This window comes from Amblyomma mixtum, chromosome 7, assembly GCF_055824585.1.
Source record: "Amblyomma mixtum isolate Tamu chromosome 7, ASM5582458v1, whole genome shotgun sequence".
Taxonomy (NCBI): domain Eukaryota; kingdom Metazoa; phylum Arthropoda; class Arachnida; order Ixodida; family Ixodidae; genus Amblyomma; species Amblyomma mixtum.
In genome coordinates, this window is record NC_143018.1 from 104743057 (window position 1) to 104768213 (window position 25157).

The 25157-nt window shown below is 47.3% G+C and overlaps 1 protein-coding gene across 1 annotated transcript in view; it reads right to left on the bottom strand.

The window, feature by feature from the left end:
* Nucleotides 1–25157, bottom strand: part of LOC149337082 (neprilysin-like) — a 41311-nt gene that overhangs the window by 946 nt on the left and 15208 nt on the right. Inside the window, exons 2-7 of the mRNA XM_089554321.1 lie at nucleotides 17591–17873; nucleotides 14185–14361; nucleotides 11876–12383; nucleotides 9386–9666; nucleotides 7078–7387; nucleotides 1513–1842 (exon numbers count right to left, since the gene is read on the bottom strand). Coding sequence (XP_089410447.1) covers nucleotides 1513–1842; nucleotides 7078–7387; nucleotides 9386–9666; nucleotides 11876–12383; nucleotides 14185–14361; nucleotides 17591–17873 — 1889 coding nt within the window. The remainder of the gene's footprint in view (nucleotides 1–1512; nucleotides 1843–7077; nucleotides 7388–9385; nucleotides 9667–11875; nucleotides 12384–14184; nucleotides 14362–17590; nucleotides 17874–25157) is intronic.

Sequence of the window (25157 nt, forward strand, 5' to 3'; positions counted from 1 at the left end):
AACACTGCACTGTCTTTGCATTTTGGCCTCCCTCATAAATCAGAGGATCCCATCGGTAGTGGTCCTGTTCCATGCGCTCATTATAAAGGGCTGAAATTCAGCCATTACATCAAGATCAAAATCTTGCAACTGTAAGCGGCCGCCACGACAGAGGGGCACCTTACAAGAAAAGACAGCCTAACAGATTTTTGGCGACAATTTGTAGACATGCTCGCTCTACGCGGCATCTACAAGTTACTCTTTCTTTGCATAAAATTACCACCCAGGCTTAAAACCGTGCCTTACTTCTGGAGTTGTTAAAAATGCTTCCCGGAGCATGAATATTCCGCCTCTTAACTGGGCGCAAGCGAGACATATCTAATCACGTCTCCTACACACGCAGTACCACAGAAATATCTTAGCGTCCTCGAAGAAAGGGGGAGCGATTAGGTCAATTTAGGCTGCACTGCTCGCAGCATCTTGCACTAAACCAAAATTAAGTGCTGCCCATAAAAGTGAAAATCTCTAGGATGACACTAGAAAAAATGGCTGTGGCTCAGATTGGTTAAGCCCGGTAATTGCGAAAGCAATATCCGTAGCTACGCCATGGTTCAGCTGGTAGTGTAGCTGGTGGTGGTGCTTGTGGTTAGACTTGTGGTGATGCATCGGTTATACAATCCAATCCAACCCACCTACACTGCTAGGCACGCCGCGCGCGGCGGGCGCAGGAGTTAGGCAGCAGCCACCACGCGCGGCCTCGCCTCGCGACGGCACAAGCTGGAGCCCTGCTCTTGCAGCTGTGACGTCAAACCGCTAGGCGCGCCGCGCGCGGCGGGCGCAGGAGTTAGGCAGCAGCTACCAAGCGCGTCCTCGCCTCGCGACGGCACAAGTTGGGCCCCTGGTTTTTGCGGCAGATGGTATGACGTCATAGCAGAGGTCAAGCTAAAGGTCAATGGTAGCTACCGCGGCCTCGCCACGCGACGAGCTGAAAGTGATAGTAGTATTGCTTTCGCAATAAAAATCAACTAATGAGTTGGCAACAATTCTGACTATATGATCGAGCCCCAAGATCGCCGTCAAATTATGTAGGCTTGCGTAAACGCTCAACTCGACTATCTGCTTTAGGGTACATGCAGAGAGCAACCCATTTCCCATTCGAGTACTACCGGAGAACGCTGCGCAGTAACCTTACCTTGTACGCTGCTGTGTTGGTCAGTGGCAGTGAAAGTGGACACTTCGATTCGTAAGAGCACATCGAAATCTCACGGGTCACCAAACTGTATTGGGCCTAGTAAACTATTTTCGCTTCATTGCACAGCATAACAAATTACCCCAAAAACGATATACGGAGAAAAAAAGCCTAGAGCTTAAACTTAATTCATGTGTTGTTAAAAATCTTTCGAGTGGAATATGCAACTTTAAAGTAAGAATCTGGAAAAATGTGATGTGGATGTGATCTTCTCCGCAATGTAATCCAAAATATGTCCATAGACATGAACAGCAGATTACGGACAGTGCAACAGCGGCGCTTACCTCGGAAGCGTCTTTGTCGGTGACGTTGATTCCTTCGTAAGAAGCCTGCTTCAGGCCCATGCAGTGCAGCTGTTCAAGATACGTCGCTTCGCTCTTCTCCGAGTACCACGTCCGCCCGTAGCGAACGCCCAGAAGATCGTAGACGCCGGTGACGGGGTCCAAGTGGCGAGCAAGAAGGGAGCCAACGATGGAACCGAGAGCAGCGTAGTTGACCACATCGGAATGCAGGGCGTTATCCCCAGTGGAAATCGGCGGGAACAGAAGCGCCGGGGACGCAAGCAACTCATGTCGCATGGAGTCTAGTACTGCCGTTGGTGCCACGTCCAAGAACTGCGGTGCAGATGTATACTACTTTGAGCAGTTATTAAAACAGGAGATGCCTCATCGTTGTAAGCAGGAGTTGTCGACAGAAATGTCACGCTTTTCAATTGGGAGAAATGGTTGTGACGTCACAGTGCGCGAATTTCAAACAGGGCTAATTGTACTTTGGCTAGCAAACCTGCAACCAATTAACGGGATGGTATAGTGATGCTCTAAGTAAGCGTGACTGAGTTAAGTAGGTGTGACTGAGTTAAGTAGTTAATTAAACAATTAGCCTAATTAACCTTCCTAGTCAGAGTAGGAAATTGGTCGAGTTGGGGAATCGAACCATGGGTCTCCGGAGTGCGAGTCGAGCACGCTAACCACTACGCTATGCCAGCTCGATGGTTTGGAATGAACAAAGGCGCGTCTAGTGAATACGGTGTCTTCGTTCACTCCCATCTTCCTCCATTCCCTTACGGCGAGGTTCAGGTGTCCGACGAGATATTCGAGACAGATACATTCCCTTTCCTCAAAAACCAATTTACCGACGAGCAAGGCGTAGAGCCGAACGGGCGATGGCGTTCTCTGGACTCCCTGGCAGCGTTGCAAGACGCTGTCGCGTTCCACTCTTAGAGGCGAAGCTTGACGTCTTCAGCACACATCAGTGACACGAGCAGCAACACCGCGCTTAAGGCTTTCGCCTCACCGCACTTTACGTCAACAAAGTGCCTCCCCTGAATTTTTGACTGAAGTCAGTTCGAGGTCTGCTGAGTACCGTTTCGTCATCATGACCACCATCAGCCTGACTTCGCTCACTGATGCATTAAAGGGAAGCTGAAACACTTTTTTGAGAATTCGAGGTTATTCAAGAATTCGAATCTATCAAGCTTCTAGATAAAGCATGAAAAGTAATTTTGCTCTGGCATTTTAATTGGCGTCATAATCGTCGATTAAAACCACGACGATGTTTAGGCTTCTCCTCAGTACGTTGGAGGAGTGCGAGGAAACTCGACAGTGACGTCATTGTTGCCGAAATTTCAGATGTCCGCTGCTTACGCCTGCATGCTGCTGTGCGTCGTCGGATGGCGCCAAACAATGCATCGTGAGCTTCACCTTCGATGGCGTCGGTTTTCTTCCATGGAATAACCGCTTCTTCGCTGGAAACGTAGTGCAGTCATACGTGACGTCATTATCGGGGCCTCTGCCCGTCGCTGTGCACTTCAGAGAAGCTGAACGCCGACGACGACTCTATTCGGCGGTTATGCCACCATTTCAAGTGCTAGACCAAAACGATTTCGTAGGCTTTACCGGCACATTCTGCACATTCGGCAACCTTAAACTCATCGAATTCTAAAACCGCTTCAGTTGCCCTTTAAGGCCGACAGGTATAAGAAGCGACTAGAAGGGACGAGAAGAGCGCTAACTGGCCAATGTTTTTTTCTGTTAGAATTACCCCGATAGGTTCACTCATCGCTTTCTTGTTGTAATACAGTATGGATTGATTTCGGCTAATTTATTTTACGCAACAAATAAAACAAACAAAATCAGCTCGAGAGTAATTGTTCTTTTCAGAGTCGACTGCTTGAAAATTAGCAGCCCGTGGATGGCTGCTCCCGCACGCACAGTTGAGCGATAGGGCTTTGCCTATAAATAAAAAACGGAAGAATGGTATAATAATATATGCGATGCTCTTCTTGTGTGCTATAGCCAAAAGTTGCATCATTTAACTGTTGAGCATAATCATAGCTTTAATTTAAAAGCCAGAAAACTCACGCCGTCCATTCGTCTTTATTATTTATGCGGCATATACAGTGTTTCACCTAAGAGTTTAAAAATTAAAAGAAATAGGCTTTTTTAGAAGAGCTTTTTTTCGGTATAGCATTGTTAGTGATTTTATACATCAGATTACATTTAAGACGTCCCAACTACCAAGCTGGTTGTTTCTTATTAAATAGTCAACTTTTTACTATCACTGTCAGGCTACTTAATTATTGCGAAGTGTGTAGCTCACTGTATGTAATATCCATATCAGTTTTTAGAATTTGGTGAATGTGGTTATCCTCTATGATGTCGCCAAATGAATTTTGGTTACATCGTGCCAAAACGCATGCACCTGCGAGAAGCTTGCAGGATATGCATCCTTCACAGTGCACGTAACTCACCGAGGTAGCCAATTTTGTGGGTCGCAGCAGTGAGGGCAACCACGTTTTCCATATTCTAAAAGGTGATAATGACATTTGTTACGGCGAGATACGCGCCGCTCAATAATTAAGGCGCCTAAGAGTAACAGTTCAAAGTTAACTATTCAGTATTAGTCAACCAGCCGGTAAGTTAGCACGTCTTAGCTGTATTCTGATGTACTGCACTGGTGACAACGCTATGCCCAAAAAAGCGCTCTCCTAACTCAAAAGCCTATTTTTAAAACTTTTGTAGAGTTTTAGATGAAACACCCCGTATAAGAGAAGGCGCAGTAAAACCCGATGATGGGTTACAACCAATCGGTGTTTGCGGCACTGCTTGTTAGACTTGCAATTAAGGAACTCTGTAGACACTTTGGACGTAACTGCAGTGCGAAAAATTCGCTGTGACTTAGCTTGGTTAAGCCCGGTAATTGCGAAAGCAATATCCGTACCTACGCCATAGTTCAGCTGGCAGTGTAGCTGGTGGTGGTGCTTGTGGTTAGGCTTGTGGCGATGCATCTGTTATACAATCCAATCCAATCCAATGTAATCTAATGTAATCTAATCTAATCTATTCTAATCCAATCCAGTCCAGTCAGGCCGCCGTTCATGTGCACCGCCGTCGCACACGGACGGCGCGAGATCGCGAAGCAATGTTAAGCCGCTGGTGGTTGGCACAGCTACTGCTTTCTAGCGACGTGAGTCGAGCCTAATCTCTTCAGCGTAACGCCACAATCGCGCTCCTAGCGGAGAGCGCAGGAGTTAGGCGCCGGTGGTGGCACCGCCGCGGCTTGCGACGGCGCCAGTCGGTCGCCCTTCTCTTCGGCGTGACGTCACAAAGCACCTGTTTCGCTCCTAGCGGAGAGCGCCGGAGTTAGACGCCGGTGGTGGCACCGCCGCGGCTTGCGACGGCGCGAGTCGGTCGCCCTTCTCTTCGGCGTGATGTCACACATGACGTCACACAGAGGTCAACTAAAGGTCAATGGTGGCACCGCCGCGCCACGGCAAAGGCTGAAAGTGCAAGTAGTAAAGCTTTCGCTTTAAAAACACGGTCACATTATGCTCAGTGGTTAGGGCGCTCGATTACTGAGCAGGAGTTCCTGGGTTCGATCCCGGCCGAGGTGGCCGCGTTTCGATGGAGGCAAATTGCGAAGGCGCCCGCTTGCTGTGCGATATTAGTGCACTTTAAAGTTCCTCAGGTGGTAAACATTATTTTGGAGGCCTTAACTACGGCACCTCTTTCTCTTTATTCTTCAACTCCCACCTTCCTTCATTTCCTTACGGCGCGGTTCGGGTGACAAGCGAGATGTCAGGCAATTACTGCGCCATATCCACTGGTCACACTCTTGACTAATTTTTTTCAAGAAGAGCTGGTTAAACAAATACCCGGGTTGCATATGCGTGCGCTGACAAAACAACGTAAAACGCAGATCGATACGTGCCAGAAACAATACTAGGTCCGACACACGGTTGAAAACTGAAAGTGTCTTAGTTATCAAACGAATTCAGCCAGAAGCTCATTTTAGTCTCTTATCTTCTAGTCAAGTGGCCTGAAACAGAAGAACCTATTCATGAACGTTTCATTAAGTATTCTCGATATTTTTATCGCGCTTTTTAAATTTTCATACAGCCTCCAGGTGCTCATCTAGGGGGAAAAAATTGCTTCAACTGACTGCTGCGACAGGCCAGAGGGCGCTTAGGATAAAAAGCGTGTCGTGCCTTCCTAAATGCAACCAGATTTTTGTCCTAAAAGAAAAATATTAGTAGCGAACATCTGAAAAGAGGAATAAGCATGAATGATTGTCTGATGAGACTAAGTACAGTGATGCAGATGAGCCAAAAGAAACAAGAACTCTAAATGGCGTACTTATTCGTGCGCCCGACTTAAGAAGTCTACGTTCGCATGAAGTTTACCTCTCTTATGCTTTACCACAAAAGCATATTCCTGGAGAGTCAAACTCCACCGGAGCAATCCGCCGTTCTTTTGAGACAGTTGCTGGAGCCATGTCAACGGTCGATGATCAGTAATTAGAATAAATTCAGGGCCCAATAGGTAACAGCGAAATTTCTCGACAGCCCACACCAGGCAAGCGCATTCTTATTCAATTGTGCTGTAAGCTTGTTCCCTCGAAGTTGGGTGAGGATAATAGAGGAGGAAAGCGCAGCCCCGAGGAGTGTGTCGCTACTTTGAAATTATCAAGGGGCTTTGGTCTACGCAAAGCCATGGCGTCTTTAACGCTTTTAGAGGTGATCCACTGAGCAAGAAGCGATGGTGAGGGGGAGAGAAGTAGGAGTAGGCATGAAATGGCCGCAATGCCGCAGCAAAGCGGGCGCGGCGCCTTCTGCATTCGCTCCGCGGGCCACCGGTTGAGAAGAGGAGGGGGCATAGGACGGTATATACGCGCCTGTTCGATCCTTACAACCTCATCCTCAACCAAATGCTGAGCGCTGCGGAACCTGAGTACTTTACTTAGCAGTTTAGCCGTTGCTGAGATAAAAATATCATGGTCTCATTCAGGCGGTGTCAGACACGGAAATGCAAATTTTACATCCTGCTGCACAAGTACATATACACTCATCATGAGTGCTATGAGAAATTTTCAGGAAGACTGAGAACAACTACATGTAAATTTCGTTGCCAGCAAAAATTGACTGCTCTGCTCTTTCCGTCTACCGTGGAGCTTATTCGCCAGCACAATGCGCATTTATGGCTGTCAAATTTCTAGAAACGAAACATTCCTTTCCGGCCATTCGAATAAAACTTGTGTGGTCAGAACAGAAACGGACTGTGCGATCACCGGAAGGAAACGGATGTTTCCTTCCGGTGATGTTTCCTTACCTCGGGCATCGGCGCGCAAATACTTTCTTCATGTCACTGCAGCTTGTTTTCGAGAATCAACGCTGGTCGCATTGCCTGTTTTTTTCTCTTCTACTCCTAGCTTATAAATGCTCTGTTTTCACTGAAAGTGGCTTCATTGCTATTCAGGCGAGGAAGGGCTACTACTACAGTCCAACTTCAGCTTGCCATCAATCTCTCCACAAGCCCAACTGCCGAATCCTAAACTGCCGCGCATATACTGACCGGTTCAGGCTCTCGCGCAACTTTGGACGAGGAGTCGCTGTCCATCAGTTCCGCACTCCGAGCACGCAGATCGCGGGCCCTCTGTTCCAGCAGCCAGGTGGTGAACGACGTGGAATCGCCGAACGGCTCCAGGTGCCTATGGCGGCGCCGCACATCGGCGCTCTGGAACAGCGTGGGCAGAGGGCCCAGCACGATGCGGAGCCGCCGCAGACGCCCGTTGGCGCGATCCTGGGTCTCGGCATCCATCCACGAGTAGTGCGTCATCGCCGACTCCAGGATGGCGCGAACCACCGCGTCAGGGTATTTATACCTGAGCCGGCGAGCCGCCAGAGCACGAATAAAGAACGAATCCGGTTACATCCAGCGGCTGAGGGAAACAAAACGAAACGTCTAATAAAGATTTCTCTCCCTTATAAAACGTTTAGTTAGTAGCACGTTGAAAAATGTTGTCATGTAAGAATACGGTTACTGTTTATGAAGGTTTAACGTCCCAAAGCAAAAGAACATATCCATGCATGAGCATAAGTGTACACGCTTATGCACATGCATAAACATGTGCGCTAATAAATTGAATTTAGATCGACTTTTTTCCCCAAGATTTGCGCGGGTGTTTATATGGAAAAGAATTCCGAGTGAAGGCCGTGTACGAGGTTTTTCTTATCTTCGCTATGAGCGCACCTCCCTACCCGAGCCGCTGTTTTCTTGTTTCGCTAAGGTAGCAGTGTTTACGTGGCGTTTCCTGAAGCACTACTATACTCCTGCACGCTTCTTTCGAAACTGTCGTTTGTTGCGAAAGGCTTTAGTGGGCGTCCATAAGCGCGTCCGGAAGCTTGCGCAACGGTGCATGCATACGTTAGCTACATACCCCACGGTAACGCACCTGCAACGTCAGCCTTAAGGTCTTGCTGCTAAAATCTTCTGCATCTCTCTCGGGGCCTTGTCCTCATGAGGAGAAGGGCCTCGCCAATTTAGCATAAATACTCTGTGTCCTACACTGGCCAAGGCTACCGCCATAAACACTGCTATCTTTAAATTTTTCAGTTGAAACGGGTGTGCATCTAGCTTCGATCTCTTGCGATATGCGGGGACTAGGTCAGTCATAAAGCTTAGTCCCATCCCGAACATCTGTATTACACCTGTCCCTATATCTATGCTCGCTTAAGTATATCTGAACGTGCGTTTGTGGGTTTACAATAATGAAGAAAATACGCACTCCTATGGACAACTGCGCCGAAGAAAGCTGCTTGCATCTGAACAATCTGGAAACAGGGTGAGTAGGGCAGGCAAGGTGTAAGAAAATGGACTCTGAAAGAGGCACATTGTGAGGGGCTGATTTTTTATTCAGGATCATTAAGAACAAACAACATAAAACCGACAGCTAAGCTATGGGGGGACGTGAGGGTTGGTAGTGCAGTTGGCAAGCCCAATACGACAAGCAACTCTGCCGATGTGTTTAGTTTAACATCTTATGAAGCGAAGGAACGATACGACTCTAACGAGGACGAGTGCTACTTCCAACATCACATAGCCGCAGAAACTATTGTGATCTGCCATCCTTCAGAACATTGTTTAGTTTACACTAATTCCACAAAGCACTCATGACTCTGGAGTGCAGACGCATCGCACGCATATACATGTCCTAGGACCTCAGCTACCATCAGCCTCTGCGAAGATGTTGGCGGCGAAATGAAGTGCCTAAGGGTCTAGGGCGGGCCACTTGGTTCGAAATAACGGCATCACCGTAAGGAAAAAGCGTACCGCGTTCCAGAAAGAAATTTGCAAGACAAAAAAACGTAAGTGCAGAATAAAATATGCGAGTTAGTAATATCCCATCCTAAGTCAAGGAAACAAGTTGAAATTAGGCCCGCCATGTAGTGCCTGATAAAGATGAGGGGATACCGTTTGCAATACAAGAGTAGATACTAAGGGTTCAGCCGGTGAGCACACAAAGATGAACAGAAAGGAAAATCTCACACGAGCGACCCATTTAGTAATCTTTGAAGCCTATTGTAGTCTTCGACGCCAATATAACAGAACCACGTTAGTATCCTCAAGTAGAAACTAAAGGTATGGAGTTGTAGCCGAAAGCCTCAAAAGCGGGTGGAAAGGTGATATGGGCAGACTTGGTGGGGTATGGTGCTCACTGCTGGCGCAAGAGACGAAAAGTGTAAGCTGATTTCAGATGCTCTTAGCCTAAGATGGACTCATCCTGGCTGATAATGATGATGTCACGAAGAATATGCAGAAGCTGCACCCTGTGTGAGAGCGTGGTCGTGAGAATTCCTTCGAGTGTCTGAAGGTGGGGCACCTCTGCTCGAGACGTTGCTGGTAGAAGAGATGCTCCCAGGCGCGCGGCATGACACCGATGGACTCCCTGGTGCAGGCGTCAGCGCGCACGTAGAACGCCGCGCGTTGGTCGATGCCGTAGACGTCCGCCAGGTTGCCGGAGGAGACCGGCAAAAGGCTCTCGATGACCAGGTAGCGGACCAAGCGGAACAGCGCGGTTGGCTTCGCAGCGGCCACGAACTTGGAAAATGCGGCGATGACTGTCGGCGTAGAGGTCACCATTTCATCGTCTGGCCGGAAGTACTGCACCAGTTTGGAAGTTGCATCCACAAGGAAGTGCAAGCTGTTATCCGCTTGTAACCAACAAAGCAGGTGTCCTTTCTCAGCTCCCCTGTCATTCTAATACTTCCTTTACCCACGCTACAAATTGTGGAATCGCTTCATCAAAGTGCTGAATTGGTTTTTATTTGCCTCAGGACCCAGAGTGTTTCGGACGTTGGCGTTGATGCTCTGAGCTGTGAAAATGCTACTAAAGAGGTGTTTTTATCAGCGCCAATTAAGGCATCACAAAGCCGGCCGTAAACGAAGCAAGATCACCACCTTCACTGTTGAGAAATTACATGCCGATAATGGGAGTACAAAAATTCTTAAAAGAAAATAAACGTTCTTTGCAAATGTCGTCGAACGATCGACCGAAGCAAGAACTGCAAAGCCACTAATGACAGGATGTCCGTATTGACAGTTAGGTGTTTAGTATGGCTGACCCTAAATTATGCTAGTTTTTCCGTCCTGTCTGCAACCTGCGGAGTAACGGGCGGGCATTCATCAAGCTCGGCGGCAAACGATTTTATAGATGGAAAAGTTTAATGGCATTTTTGTGACCGGAATTCTGACCGTTTTATAACTGTTGTTTGTAAACCGAACGGGAAGGTGCTGCTGCTGCTCACAAAACCTGAAGGTCAGGTTGTATTTTGTCCTTGCTCTTTCAGAGCTCCATAACCTTATAGGACCCCTTAGCGGCAAGCTAAACAAATGGTGTCGAACTTAATTAATCGGCTGCTTTTAATAAACATTCTTTTTATTTCGGTTCGTTAAGGGACCAAGAAGTATTATTATTTCTGTATTCCTGTGCCGCTTTGCCGCTTTGCCGCTGTGCCGCTTTGTCGCTTCGCGTCAAAATGCGTATCCACTTTGTGAACACGTCTTAATTCTGGTGGCTGATATTGGCATGTACTCATTCTCAAAAAATAAGCAAACGCCATCCGCCACCATATTCAATCTCGTTTGCTGCATAAATGTTCTCATCGGGTTGACTCAAACACCGCCTGGTTAGCGTTGCCCATGATTTGGTATCATAAGTACTGATCCCACCAGTCTTATGATACTTAAGTTTGCACGGTGATCATACAATAGCAAGTACGTTTCAGCTGAGTTGGGCTAAGTTGAATCAATTTTCATCACACCTTTGGCTTCCAAAACAGTGATTGCGGACAAACTGGTCACGACCTGTTATGAACACTTCCAGAATACCGTCCCAGAAAGCATTTTTTGGGGCATCATCACAAATTAAACGAGAAATAAAACAGAACTGGGGCATCACTGGTCGTGAATTGCTTTTGTTATACACACTACGCTACGCTGAACCTGCTTCCGTAGCTTCCTGATCGAGAATAGTGCCGGGAGGGGATGCCTCGGTCACAGAACTTGCACCATCAGCGAACGCTACTGGGGTACTCCTGTTAGTTTCAGTTTAATAGAGTTCCTCCATCGGAAACCGTCGTATGGATGCCCATTCCGCATTTACTACTTTGAATTCCTAGAGAAATGTGTGGTGAAAGCTCACTCTCCTTGGCGTGCGCACTTACACTCTAGTGCGTATTATTCCTTTAGGCGCTCTGTACACATCTCTGTACGTAACGAACTAACAGCTATTGCACAGAGTGAGCTGTCCCATGCAGTGATTTCTTCGTTTCACGTGCGTTTAGCGTCATTCATGTCGCAAGTAGGTTAACGGTTTAGGCGATATAGCCAACAAAGTAAATATTTAAAAAAAACTTATTTATTTTTTATTTATTGATACCGCGAATACCCATTTACATGGTGTTACATGAGGGGTGGGCGTGGAGTACGGCAAAACAGTTGATTTTACAGGAAGTAGAAGGTCATCCGCCATTTTTTGTACACATATTTTGTAGCCAGCTGTAAAGTCAATTTGTTTGTTGCATTTAAAATTCGAAGTACCCCTTTGAAAAATAAACTGTTCCGCGGTCTATGCTGTATTTGCTAAACAAATGCCAGCTATGTTAAAGTTTTCAGCCACAGTTACACTTTGTGAGAAATTTTGCGCATCCGTACAAAATTTATCGGATGGTACCTTCCGCTGGTACCTAACCGATTGTCCTTCTTGATGTCTGGATTGCTATTTCAGGGTAAAAATATTTGTTTTCGATGAAAACAAAAAATGGCGCTCAAAGGGTTGTGTATATGCGCTGGGAAATAAGGCACCACTCACGTCTTCCTTTTTCGACCCGTGAAGAGCAGCGTTCGTCATCTTAAGAAACGGCGTTGGTTCCACGAACGACAGGAGCTCCTCCTGAACCTGCGAAAATTTGGCGTACGCCAGGCCGCCCTCCCAGCGCGGCGCCGCGTTCAGGTGCGACATTAGCTCCTCCAAGTGCCTCATCGTGCTCAGCGCTGATCGCCTGAAGCGGCTGATGCCGGTGCTGTTGTGTCCGACCAGACGCAGCGACTCTTCGATTGCCGACAGAGTCCGCTCACCGGCACCCGGCGGGAACCGCGGCATCCTGAACTCCAGGCTTAGCGCCAGTCGGTTGTCGGCGGTCTCCTTCAGCGACGGGCAGAGGCTGGCGTGGAGCAGGACGGGCACCCCGTACTTCAGGGACAGCCGGAGCACGATGCCCAACGTGTCCTGGTGCGAGTGGGTGGACGCCCTCTGGGTCCAGTGGATTCCTGAGGATCGCAAGAGCAGGCGCAGTGGTACCAAGCTGTCGTAGTTGCGCCTGCAGAAAACGAAGACGAGGGAAGTGCGATTAAAGGAACCGAAGTTTCTTAGTCTAGTATATTTTCGGAAAAAATGTTCGAGGGGGACCTCAGCGTGCATGACTTGGGCGCGCAGCTGGGTTTTGCGAAGGGTGATATCAGGGTGGAGGAAGATTTAAAAGCCGTTAAGGCAGTGCATGGGAAGGAATCCTCAAAATCCTTGCATGCGCGCGTACGAGGTCCGTGTGGTGTTCTACCTGCGCGGAAATACCATTATACCATGCGGCTGCGTGAGTCAAAAATGCCGACATTCACGGCTTTAAAACAATGCTTAGCGTCAGGTACTGCTTGGAGTTCATCGTTTTAAATAGTTTTCAGGCGCCCTGAACATCCTTCCTTTAGCTTTTCGGTGCACAGAAAAAATAGCCACCGTCTGTACTGGTGTCAGAGCGAACAGTTGCATTTATTTAACAAGTTGGAAGCAATACCACAGAGAACTCACGTTGAGCACAGCACAACACAATTGCAAGAAATATTGCGATATGATATATGCAGCGAATTTGGTCTCCAAGAGAGTACAAGCTGAGACCAATATGGCGACTAGAATACAAGTACTCTTGCAAAGTAGCGCTTAAATATACCTCGATTAAATACCCTCTGCAAGTAACAAACCATTACAAGTGTTAAAGAAAGGAAAGGTATCTTAAGTGTGATCAGCATGAATCGTTTGGAGCATAACTTATTCAGTATACTGCTCAATTAAGCGTTCCGTCAAATAACCCGCTTTTGAAGTCGTGCAGAAGTAATGCACAGGCACAACTATAACTTCCCGATATCACTACAGCCGAAGCCGAGATGCGTAACAGGAGCGTATGACGTCTGCTGCCAGCTGCCGCGACTGCGTTTCGACACTGAAAATCCAGAAAAACTACTCATAAGATCTGCATGCACGTCAAATAAACACAAGTCGTTAAATCTAGAATAGAAAGCGTCGAAATGTAAAATTACAGAAATAATTGGGGTTACGACTGCCCACGAGCAATAATACTTTTCTTCCATCTATTGGCGTCCAGCAATAGCAGCTGCACCTATTTCACTACTTTTCTGCAGAACAATAGATGTGTTGATAAGAAAAAAAACTTAATTTAGGCGTTTCCCTCACAGATGGCCTGCCCTGTCGGTGCTTTTTTTGCTTTTGGCATTTGTGTGAATATTTTTCTCGCCGACAGTTACGTGGCACTGTCCCGAAAGTAATGACGTCATCCATAATGCTCTTCACCTCTCCTTTTCTCACGAGCTCAACTCCTATTACCCTGCTAATAGCCCTCTCGTTACCGTTTTGCCCGACCCAACTGTCCCCTGGGCGGTCTGCCTACTATCAGTAAATAAACCGCTGGTACGATAAGTACGGCCCTACCCGTGATGTAAGGATAGGCATGACGTACTGCGCGCCTACACACCGGCCCTCAGATTCAACACTCCCCTTTCCAAACCACATCGCTGGTTTCAGCCCACTGCAACACTGCCAGAAAAAGACTTTCGCTACGGCTTTCCTACGGCGCTCAAGCGATTGTAAGAACATACTCGCAATACACGTCTCACATCCCCACAAGAGGTTGGTAACCACTCCGTGTGGCCTCAGCATTTCGCCCCAACGCAGCAATCCTGCAAGTCAGCTTAACCGCAGGAGGATGTTTGGAGTGTTTTTTCTCCGTCAATAAGTGTCCTTCCGTGTCCGCGAAAAAGGGCCAAGCATCCCTGATTCTTTCGCCTGTCTAGCGAGCTTGCATGCTTTGGCAGGCACTCTTTTTGCGTGCGCACCTGTACTCTTCGACGCATTTGCGGAAGGCGACGATGACGTGGCGGCCCACTTCGTCGCCTGCTTCGACGGGGTGCTCGTCCAACACGTGGTCGCGGAACTCCGACAGCTTCGACTCCAGCAGCGCCAAGAAGCTGGACCGACTCGGGTACAGCTCTGCGAAATTGCTGCACACGTAGCTGCATCGGGATAACAAAGTATACAGAACGAATGGCAAACTTTGTAATCAAACTAAACTAGGTTTAATGATTCTGCACAGAGAAAGGGTAGCGTGAAACAGCTGATGGTCACACAGTTTGCACGTCTGTATCATGGGGCCAGAAAACTAACATGCACAGTGATACGGTTACATCAGCAGGCTCACTCGATGCAGATAGGTATGCAAGTGTAGTTATTGGCAACGAATAAACGATGAAGGCGAAAAAAAAGTAGAGAGAGAACTGTTATATACCGAGGGATGACTTTCAGTCGTATTTAGAATTGGTGTTATCTGTGAATGACAACGACATTTTTCTTAAAAGGACCCAGAAATGATTTTGATGGGCATATTCTACTGCAACAGATCTGTATAGGCGGTATTTATGTGGATTCGAGTCAAATTTGAATGTCCTGCGTGTAACATATAATTTAGAATTTTTTTTTTAAATCGTTGCCGCAGTAACTCGCAACCGATTAGGGCGATATACCTAACCACGCCTCCTCTACCCCCCGTGACGTGGGCTGACGCGGCGAGCTTGAGGGCTGGCTCTTCTGCCCAATGACGTCATCGGGAAGGGGGACGCACGCTGGGCTGTGTCGCCATAATCGATTGCGAACTGTTGCCAGCAGCGATTTGTAAAATTTATTTTTAAATTATGAGGTCCATGCAGAGCTTTCAAATTTGACTCGAATACACACAACGACTATCTTCATGGGTCTGTTGCACTAGAATATTCCAAACAAAATCATTTCAGGGTCCCTTTAATTGCGGCTAACCAGCAGCAGCAAAAAAACTTATTTGTAAAAAGCCTATTTCGATGATGAACGTTCAATCAGTCATGATAGTTTATTACTGATACGTTTAAGAATGTCTGATACCAGATTTATAGCGAAATATAATTTGTGTGTATATAGCTTCGTAGTTTTAGGAGGAAGATGACTGACGTTAGATAGTCATGAAATGTTAGAAGACCGCGTTTACTGTCGAAGTTCATCAGCTAAAGCCGATTCTGACACACTAGAAGCCTCAATGCCTAATGAGGAAACATGAACGTTTGCGTAGCTGATCGTGAAGCAAAACAGCACGCGTTATACGCCATTCCAGTTGAGCAAATACAGGGGAAATGTCTCTAACGCTAAGCAAAGGTATTGATGGTTCATTATAAGGATAACACCCAGAATACGTATACGATAGGAGAGGAAGCACGGATGTGAACCCCTTTCCCGCTGTTAATCTTACTTTACTCTCACGCATAGGTTTCGCCCACGTTTTTATACTCTTCTGTCGGTCTAGTGTGTTTAACGTGCACTTTTAAGAAGCCTATTGTAATTTTGAAACCAATTCTGCGGCTTGCAATTTTATCTCAAAGTCAGTTCCACACCTATCGTTACTACGTTACGCGGAAAGCACCGGCAACTAGGACTGCGAGCTGGTCGCGGTCTCGGTCCGGTTAGTTTTGAACTCATTTTTTTGGGGAAATTGTGCACTTGAAGAATTTATAGTGGATCACTACCCGGCTTTCTTACACCATAGGTCCAGCTTGCCTAGCAGCACATATTCCATAGCACCAGTCTAACAAAAGCTAATCCCTATGTGACGTTTTTTTTATTTTAACCACCGAAATTCTTATGACTGTGACGTCATTGTTAGTTCCTCCAAATCGCTATTTCCAAAACAACATTCGCATTATTTAGCGCCAGTCATGAGCCTCCAAACTATGTTCTACATTTGCAAAGGAACTCGCGTTTTTGATAAGAGATGCGGGCACAAACGCCAGCAATCAACAAATTTTTAAAAGCGTGTCATGGTGTCGTAAATCAGGCAGGCGCAGGCGCGACTTCGTTTCTTTTGTTTGCGTATTTTAATATTTGATAAATTGCAGAACAAAAGTTGCTACCTGCTTAGTGTTGTCGGCGTTGCTGAAGTCTTTAAACAGCCTGCCTGTAGCAAAAGCTCCGCATGAGCGGCCCCGAGTAGACTTTGGTTGGAAGCACTAACTCATATTGCCACGTATTATTGTAGTGTCCGTTCGTTCGCGCAAGGCCGCAGGAAATGGGTGTTATCATTTCTGTACGTGACGCGAGAAGCGGCCGGACTAATCTCGATTGATCACAGCCATGAAGAGCTGCATCTACGTTCTTCCAGATTACTGTAGATGATCTTGACCAGTTATCTCAAAGTTTCCTTGCCGGCTTTAAATTGAGCCATGCAGCCAGCAGTGGGCATTCATAGTTCGACGACTGACAAGCGCGTTTGTTGCTTACGCCGCTGCCGTGCTGTTTAGTTCTTTCGCGGGCGAAAGTCAGCCCAAATAAAGAGCTTCGTTTGCAAATTTTGTTGCTGCCTTCCTGACCGCTGGACTGCCGTCACTACAACATGACAATATTGTATACAATGAGTGGTGCACAGAGCCTGCTGTGCTATGCCTGTTGTGTTGTGCCTAGTGAAATCTTTTCGCCAGACCTGGTTCAGTTGTAATTCAATATTGATAGTTACAGCGTGTTTTCTCATTTGATAATTTCTTTCCTAGTGTGATAGTGGCGTATCGAACCAGTTGAGCGCAGGCTTCTTCACCTGCACGGTGGTGGGTGTGGCTGCAGCCGTATTCGTCTGCTTCTTCACATGATCTCTCAGCCATCCAATTTTTTGGAGTTCAGGGGTCGAGAGACAGTCAAGATGTTTCCCTCTTCACGCACTCCGTAACTTAAACCGGGCTGCAAGGGCAGAATTAGGGCGCGCCGTGCGTACACCCTAAGTGTACAAATGCCCCACTACTAGTGCCTAAGTAGGCCGCCGCGGTGGCTCAGTGGTTATGGTGCTCGGCTGCTGACCCGAAAGACGCGGGTTCGATCCCGGCCGCGGCGGTTGAATTTCTTTGGAGGAGAAAGTCTAGAGGCCCCGTGTACGGTACGATGTCAGTGCTCGTTAAAGAACCCCAGGTGGTCGAAATTTGCGGAGCCCTGCACTACGGCGTCTCTCATAGCCTTAGTCGCTTTGGGACGTTAAACCCCATAAACCAAACCAACCAACCACTAGTGCCTAAGCAGCCGAAATGTATGCATCTCGTGCATCTACCTTTGTGGTGGCAGCTCGATCATAAATGTTTATAAAAGTGCCATAAAAACGCTTGCAACTAGCGTGAATATATATTTGCCCTAAAGTAAAATTGTGAGATTCTATCCTTCTTCGGAAAGCAGTGGTCTCTGTACCTGTGGAAGTCGCCGCAGGGGTCTCCCTCTTGTGGGTCGGAAGCGGTCAGCGTCATCTCGCGGCCGTAATCGAAGCAGCGCGGGTCGTGCCAGGAGCAGCCCGGCGCCAGGGCCATGATTGCAAGAGGCGCAGACAGTGACAGACCCGTGAGTATTATGGTAGCCAGAACCACGACGGCCTGGTTCATCGGCGACAGCAACTCTTCCGGCTCGACGACGGCGCCTCCCAGCTGAGCGTAATTCCGGCCTCCGACGCCCGTCGCCTGAGTGTGCACCGCCTCGGCTGCATTGAATGTGCAGCATGAGCTCGAGCCTCAGTTGTAATCGTGGCGTCATGAGACAGGGTAATGTAGATCGCTCCAAGGCAAAGGCCTCTGTCATTGACCTTAGCTTTGTCCTCGTCCTCTCTTGAACCAGCATCGGCCCTTTTATTGTCGTTCGCTTTCTTACCACACAACACTTTCTGACTGCGCAACCCTCAGTTACGATTTCCCTTTTCTTGGCATCTCAGTAGACGCTTTAATTAGGCTACTTCTCGAAATATCCTTCGGGATTCTGTAGTTATTGGCCGAATCTTTTCCAAAGCAGGTTTTCTCCGTTTATCAAATAAGAAACGAACGCTAGGACTAAAAACGTGTATTGGATCGTACCGATGGCATTCTGAAGTCCGGGCGGGCTAAAAAAATTAATCGTTAGGCCACCACTACCTTTCAGGAGCAGGTACACACCAACTGTATCGTACAGGGTGGTCACCTACGGGGCAGAAACGTGGAAGCTTACAAAGAGGGTTCAGCTTAAGTTAAGGACAAGGCAGCGAGCTATGGAACGAAAAATGATAGGTGTAACGTTAAGTGATCGGAAGCGGGCGGAGTGGGTGAGGGAACAAACTCGGGTTAATGGCATCCTAGTCGAAATCAAGAGGAAGAAGTCGGATTGGGCAGTGCATGTAATGCGAAGGCAAGATAACCGCTGGTCCTTAAGGGGAACGGAATGGATTCCAAGAGAAGGTAAGCGTAGCAGGGGGTGGCAGAAAATTAGGTGGCCGGATGAGATTGAGAAATTTGCGGGGATACGGTGGCCGCAACTCGCAAAAGACAGGGTTGATTGGAAAGACATGGGAGAGGCCTTTGCGCTGCAGTGGGCATAGTCAAGTTGATAATGATGACTACCTTTCAGGAGGAATGTACAGTGACGGCGTTGGGTGCAGTGAAAGTCGAGCGCCATGACAACGCAGCACAATACGTAACAGCACGAGGGACGTTTATTCCCTTCTTCAACGGGATTCTTACATTATATGTCCCTGCCTGAAACGGCGTTATAACACGCTATATTGTGTACACGAGAGCGCCAGTTCTGCTGATTGATCAGTCATGGAGATATTATCATTGCCGTGAAAAAGTAGCGACTGAGGCTAAGCACAAAATACACACGAGGAGTTCAAATGGTTTACGACAAAAGGAGAAAAAGGAAGTTCATGGCGGATGTGAACGTCCCTGGTCTCTGTCTGTTCTTTCAGTGTTGCGCTAAGATCTATACTTTGTAGATCCAGCTCGTTCGTCTACTTTTATTTGGGAACGCAATGTCTATGATCGGCAATATCTTCTTTAAAATGCATTGAGCACAGGCGGAATTTTAGAACCGTAAGTTCAAATGCAATACTATCTGGTTGAGAAAAAACACAGAATATGCTGCGGAGAAGGTAATGTAATAAGCAACGTTAACCAATATATTTTACCACGTTATATTTAACACTGCCACATGAGCAATCACACAATGATGCTGCAGGTAGAATGATTAGGCGAAGGCAAATAATTACGAATATCATTATGATGCTGCTATTCAATATGAGTTCAAAGGAAAAAAAAGAGCACCCGCATAATTTTATGACAGAAATAAAATGCTAACAAGACAGAAGGTCTGACTCATCGGGTTCTCTCAATTCGTTCTCTCAATTCTATCCAGAGTCAGTATAAGCCTCCGTTGCCATGCCGCCACGCTCAAATTGGCCTCCGAGCACTGTCTTTCAGCTTTGCGAGCCTAGTGCCGCTGACACTAAGCGGGCTGAGCTTCTTATGACACAGCCTTCGCTTTTATTCTGCTTTTCAGGTGCCCCCGTGCAGACGTTACATCAGCTTTTATCGAGTGGCCTTCTGTAGGGAAAGCTACACTAGACAAGCAGAAGCGCATTTCGTGGTGCCTGCAAAAGGCCAATACCGCGCACGCGCCGTTATCAAGGCAACCAGTGCTATTGAAACCATGGTGCCATTCGGGCTGCCAATCATAAGAGACCAAAATTGGGCTCTCAGGTTGGAATCGAACCCGGTCAAACACCATGTGAGACGGGGACGCTGTCACTCTGCCACGCACTTCGACGATTGAAGCTTAATAAAAGTGCGTGTAGTTGATGCACAGTTCTTAAAAGATATCTTCGAGATATTTATTACTGAGTCCTACATGAGTAATTATGAGCATGTTATTTACAGATGCAGAAATCAAGCCAGTACCAAATTTCCTCCGTTTGCAGTAAATTTCCTCCGTGCTTGGCGCGCCGTAGAAGCGCCCTCATGGTGCACCCACTGAAAACCTCACTCGCAATGTACGGCGCTGGCACAGTAGAAGAACGCCTCGCGAAGAGACAGCGCCAAGCTGCTGAATGACAAGAACGGCGTGTCGCTACCGAAATGTTAGTAGTCGAAACTGTTTTCGCTACATATATCCCGGCCTAGCTCAGCTAAGCCACTGCGAATTTTTTCGTCCCTCCCTCAAACGTTAGATCAGCTTTTGTCGAGTGGCCTTTTTTCGTCCCTCCCTCACAGCGCTGGTCCTTGTGTCGGCTCGTATTCCTTCATAATAGACCACTTCTCTTCTCAAGCAAGATTTGGAAAAACAAAGAGGATAGCAAAGAGCCTCCTGAAAAGGCAAGAACTTTACCCTGTTGCTTACTTAACTAGACAGATTTTGAGCATTATCACGAGTATTTGAAGTGCAGTGGATAGGTAAGGCCTCGTAGAGTACGAGCATAAGGCCGGGAAAGTTTGGTGTAGACGGCTCGGAATTTTTTATCGTAACTGGACAGGAAGCGATTCACAAACGAGGAATTCCTCGTTTTCTTTTTTTTCATAAAGTGCTACAAGTTCCGCCGAAACAGGAGACGCGCTGTCATTTTTAATTGTACTAAGGAGTACTTGAAGCTGGGCTTGTTGGTGCATATTCGTGAAAGACGTGAGAGCGCAAAACGGGGACACGGGCGAGGAAGGGAACAGGACGAGCGCTGCACTTTCAACAGGATTTATTCAGGGAAGAACGTTTAAATAGCCTTTGCCCTTATCCATGCTCTTGATCGCAGACAATCGCCTCTCACAGATACGCATCAAGAAACAGCATTTCACTGTGGCGAAGAACAACTGACGTGTCACTAATACAACTATCACCTCGCTTCTTGATATAGAAGGCTTCCACAAGCTCACGTTCTGTCCTATCTCGGCTTTTCAATAGCACTTTGCAATCAGATAGTCGAGGCTTGCAGGCTACACGCTTCTCTTTCGAGCAGGCTTGGCAGTGGTCTGGAAGATGTCCTCTCTTGTTTAATGAATTCTTGTGTTCAAGCAGGCGCTCGTTAAGACACCGTCCGGTTTGTCCAACGTACACCTTGCCGCATGTAAGCGGGAACTCATAGACTACTCCTTTCTTGCAGCCAACATGTGGCATTCGGTGTCTGATGGTGCACTCTTGTACTTTTTTTCTTCCAATGCGTGAACACATTCTGGCGAGTTTTCGCGGCGGTGAAAATGCCACATCGACGCCATACTTATTGGCCACCTTCTTGAGGTTATGAGAAGTGTGGTGTACGTAAGGTACAACTTCCGGCCTTGCCCGCTTTTTTTCTTGAGGTCGGTTGTTTTCCTTGCTGCCCTTCAGCTTTTTCAGCTAGGTCTGCGCCATGGAGAGAACCAGGGAAGCCGGGAAGCCTGCTTTCTGCAGCCTGGATACCTGGGAAGCATGGCTTGCGTGCATGGCGTGGTGGCAAGACTTCTTTAGAGCGGAAGCTAAGCACTGGGAAGCGATAGCCCTCTTAACGGTCTTAGAATGGTTCGAATGGAAAGGCAACACATCTTTCTTTGCGCGTGGACAGTACTGCCAGCAAACGTGTGAAGGGTGAAAGGTTAGGGTGAGATCTAGAAACTGTAATTGGTTATTACTGCTAGGCAGTTCGTGTGTGAAGGTGAGACCCATGCTATTCCGACCAAACGTACCTAAAACATCAGCTACTGCTTCGTCAAAAGTAAAATCGTTATCTGCCAAAAGGACCAGGTAATCGTCTACATATCTAAAAACGTGGACTATACAATCCGTGTCAAGTTCTTCACTCAAGGAGCGGTCAATTTCCGATAAAAACATATTACAGAGTACCGGGGCGACACAAGAACCAATACAAATGCCCCTTTTTTGTAGATACGCTTGGTCATTAAAGTCAATAAAAGTGGCCTTGAGATAAAACTCAAGTAATGACAAAAAATTGTCCACATTCAAACCGGTAGCGTTTTGAAAAGCCGTGGCTCCATTTCTGTCAATGCAATTACGCACTGCAGAATAGAGATGTGCATGCCGAACAGAGTAGAAAAGATCTTCTACATCAATAGAAAAACCAGAGCTTATGTTCCTATGAGTCTGAAGGAAGGCTATCACGTCATCCGAGTTCTTAGTTGCAAAGGGGTCTTCTACTTCCAAAGTCTTCAGGTGCTTGAGAAAAAAATTGGCTGATTTGTCGTTGCCAAGTTTCCTTTTCACTTACTATAGTCCGGAAAGGCATTTCCCGCTTGTGTGTTTTGGCGGCGAAAAAAAAAAAAGAAAGGCTGTTCTTTTCAGACTTGTTGATGGCCCTGGCTAGTGTATGCAGTTGCAGCTCCTCACACAACGACACTGCATCTTTTTTCATTTGCGTCGTCTTCACTTTCACGGACCTGAAATTCTTCTTTACTGCTTCTATTGCCTTTTCGTTGAATAAACCGGACGGCATTGCCACAAAACCGCCTTCTTTGTCTGCCTGCACAAGCTGCAGATCTTTCGCTCTAAAAAACGAAACGACCTTCGCCGTGGCTGGCGGCCATCAGACATCGAGAAAGCAAGGAGCTCGCGGCACAGACAACAGAGCTTTGGTGGAAGTGCTCTATGAACCAAGTAACGAGACACTTGGAACAACTCAAGAAGGGGGAGACCAAGAATCCAGGACGCCACGATGTGATAGTCTTGGGAGGAGCCGAACTCCCGGAAAGATTAGCAGCAGTCCTAAAGGAAGGACCAAAATTCAGCGTACAAGTCAAGCTTAAACCATACGAATGGCTGGCCCTCAACCGACGACTGGCCAACAAAACAACGAAGGAAAACCAGGAAAGGTGCCACTTGGACGGTGTCGACACCCTCACCAGGTCAGTCAGGGATCGAAACCCTCCCAGCCATCGAGCTGATCCCACGGCGAAGGTCGTTTCGTTTTTTAGCCTTCTTTGTCTGCCTGCTCATGCAGGCAGACAAAGAAGGCGGTTTTGTGGCAATGCCGTCCGGTTTATTCAACGAAAAGGCAATAGAAGCAGTAAAGAAGAATTTCAGGTCCGTGAAAGTGAAGACGACGCAAATGAAAAAAGATGCAGTGTCGTTGTGTGAGGAGCTGCAACTGCATACACTAGCCAGGGCCATCAACAAGTCTGAAAAGAACAGCCTTTCGGTTTTTTTTTCGCCGCCAAAACACACAAGCGGGAAATGCCTTTCCGGACTATAGTAAGCGAAAAGGAAACTTGGCAACGACAAATCAGCCAATTTTTTCTCAAGCACCTGAAGACTTTGGAAGTAGAAGACCCCTTTGCAACTAAGAACTCGGATGACGTGATAGCCTTCCTTCAGACTCATAGGAACATAAGCTCTGGTTTTTCTATTGATGTAGAAGATCTTTTCTACTCTGTTCGGCATGCACATCTCTATTCTGCAGTGCGTAATTGCATTGACAGAAATGGAGCCACGGCTTTTCAAAACGCTACCGGTTTGAATGTGGACAATTTTTTGTCATTACTTGAGTTTTATCTCAAGGCCACTTTTATTGACTTTAATGACCAAACGTATCTACACAAAAGGGGCATTTTGGCTCGTGTGTCGCCCCGGTACTCTGTAATATGTTTTTATCGGAAATTGACCGCTCCTTGAGTGAAGAACTTGAGACGGATTGTATAGTCCACGTTTTTAGATATGTAGACGATTACCTGGTCGTCTTGGCAGATAACGATTTTACTTTTGACGAAGCAGTAGCTGATGTTTTAGGTACGTTTGGTCGGAATAGCATGGGTCTCACCTTCACACACGAACTGCCTAGCAGTAATAACCAATTACAGTTTTTAGATCTCACCCTAACCTTTCACCCTTCACACGTTTGCCGGCAGCACTGTCCACGCGCAAAGAAAGATTTGTTGCCTTTCCATTCGAACCATTCTAAGACCGTTAAGAGGGCTATCGCTTCCCAGTGCTTAGCTTCCGCACTAAAGAAGTCTTGCCACCATGCCATGCACGCAAGCTATGCTTCCCAGGTATCCAGGCTGCAGAAAGCAGGCTTCCCGGCTTCCCTGGTTCTCTCCGTGGCGCAGACCTTGCTGAAAAAGCTGAAGGGCAGCAAGGAAAACAACCGACCTCAAGAAAAAAAGCGGGCAAGGCCGGCAGTTGTACCTTACGTACACCACACTTCTCATAACCTCAAGAAGGTGGCCAATAAGTATGGCGTCGATGTGGTATTTTCACCGCCGCGAAAACTCGCCAGAATGTGTTCACGCATTGGAAGAAAAAAAGTACAAGAGTGCACCATCAGACACCGAATGCCACATGTTGGCTGCAAGAAAGGAGTAGTCTATGAGTTCCCGCTTACATGCGGCAAGGTGTACGTTGGACAAACCGGACGGTGTCTTAACGAGCGCCTGCTTGAACACAAGAATTCATTAAACAAGAGAGGACATCTTCCAGACCACTGCCAAGCCTGCTCGAAAGAGAAGCGTGTAGCCTGCAAGCCTCGACTATCTGATTGCAAAGTGCTATTGAAAAGCCGAGATAGGACAGAACGTGAGCTTGTGGAAGCCTTCTATATCAAGAAGCGAGGTGATAGTTGTATTAGTGACACGTCAGTTGTTCTTCGCCACAGTGAAATGCTGTTTCTTGATGAGTGTCTGTGAGAGGCGATTGTCTGCGATCAAGAGCATGGATAAGGGCAAAGGCTATTTAAACGTTCTTCCCTGAATAAATCCTGTTGAAAGTGCAGCGCTCGTCCTGTTCCCTTCCTCGTCCGTGTCCCCGTTTTGCGCTCTCATGTCTTTCACGATTAATTGTACTATCCTTATATCCTTCTACCCACGTCAGTGTCTCCAAGAAGCGCCCCGCCGCGGTGGCTCAGTGGTTACGGCGCTTGGCTACTGGCTCAAAGACGCGGGTTCGATCCCGGCCGGGGCGGCTGAATTTCGATGGAGGCGAAATTCTAGAGGCCCGTGTACTGTGCGGTGTCAGTGCACGTTAAAGAACCCCAGGTGGCCAAAATTTCCGG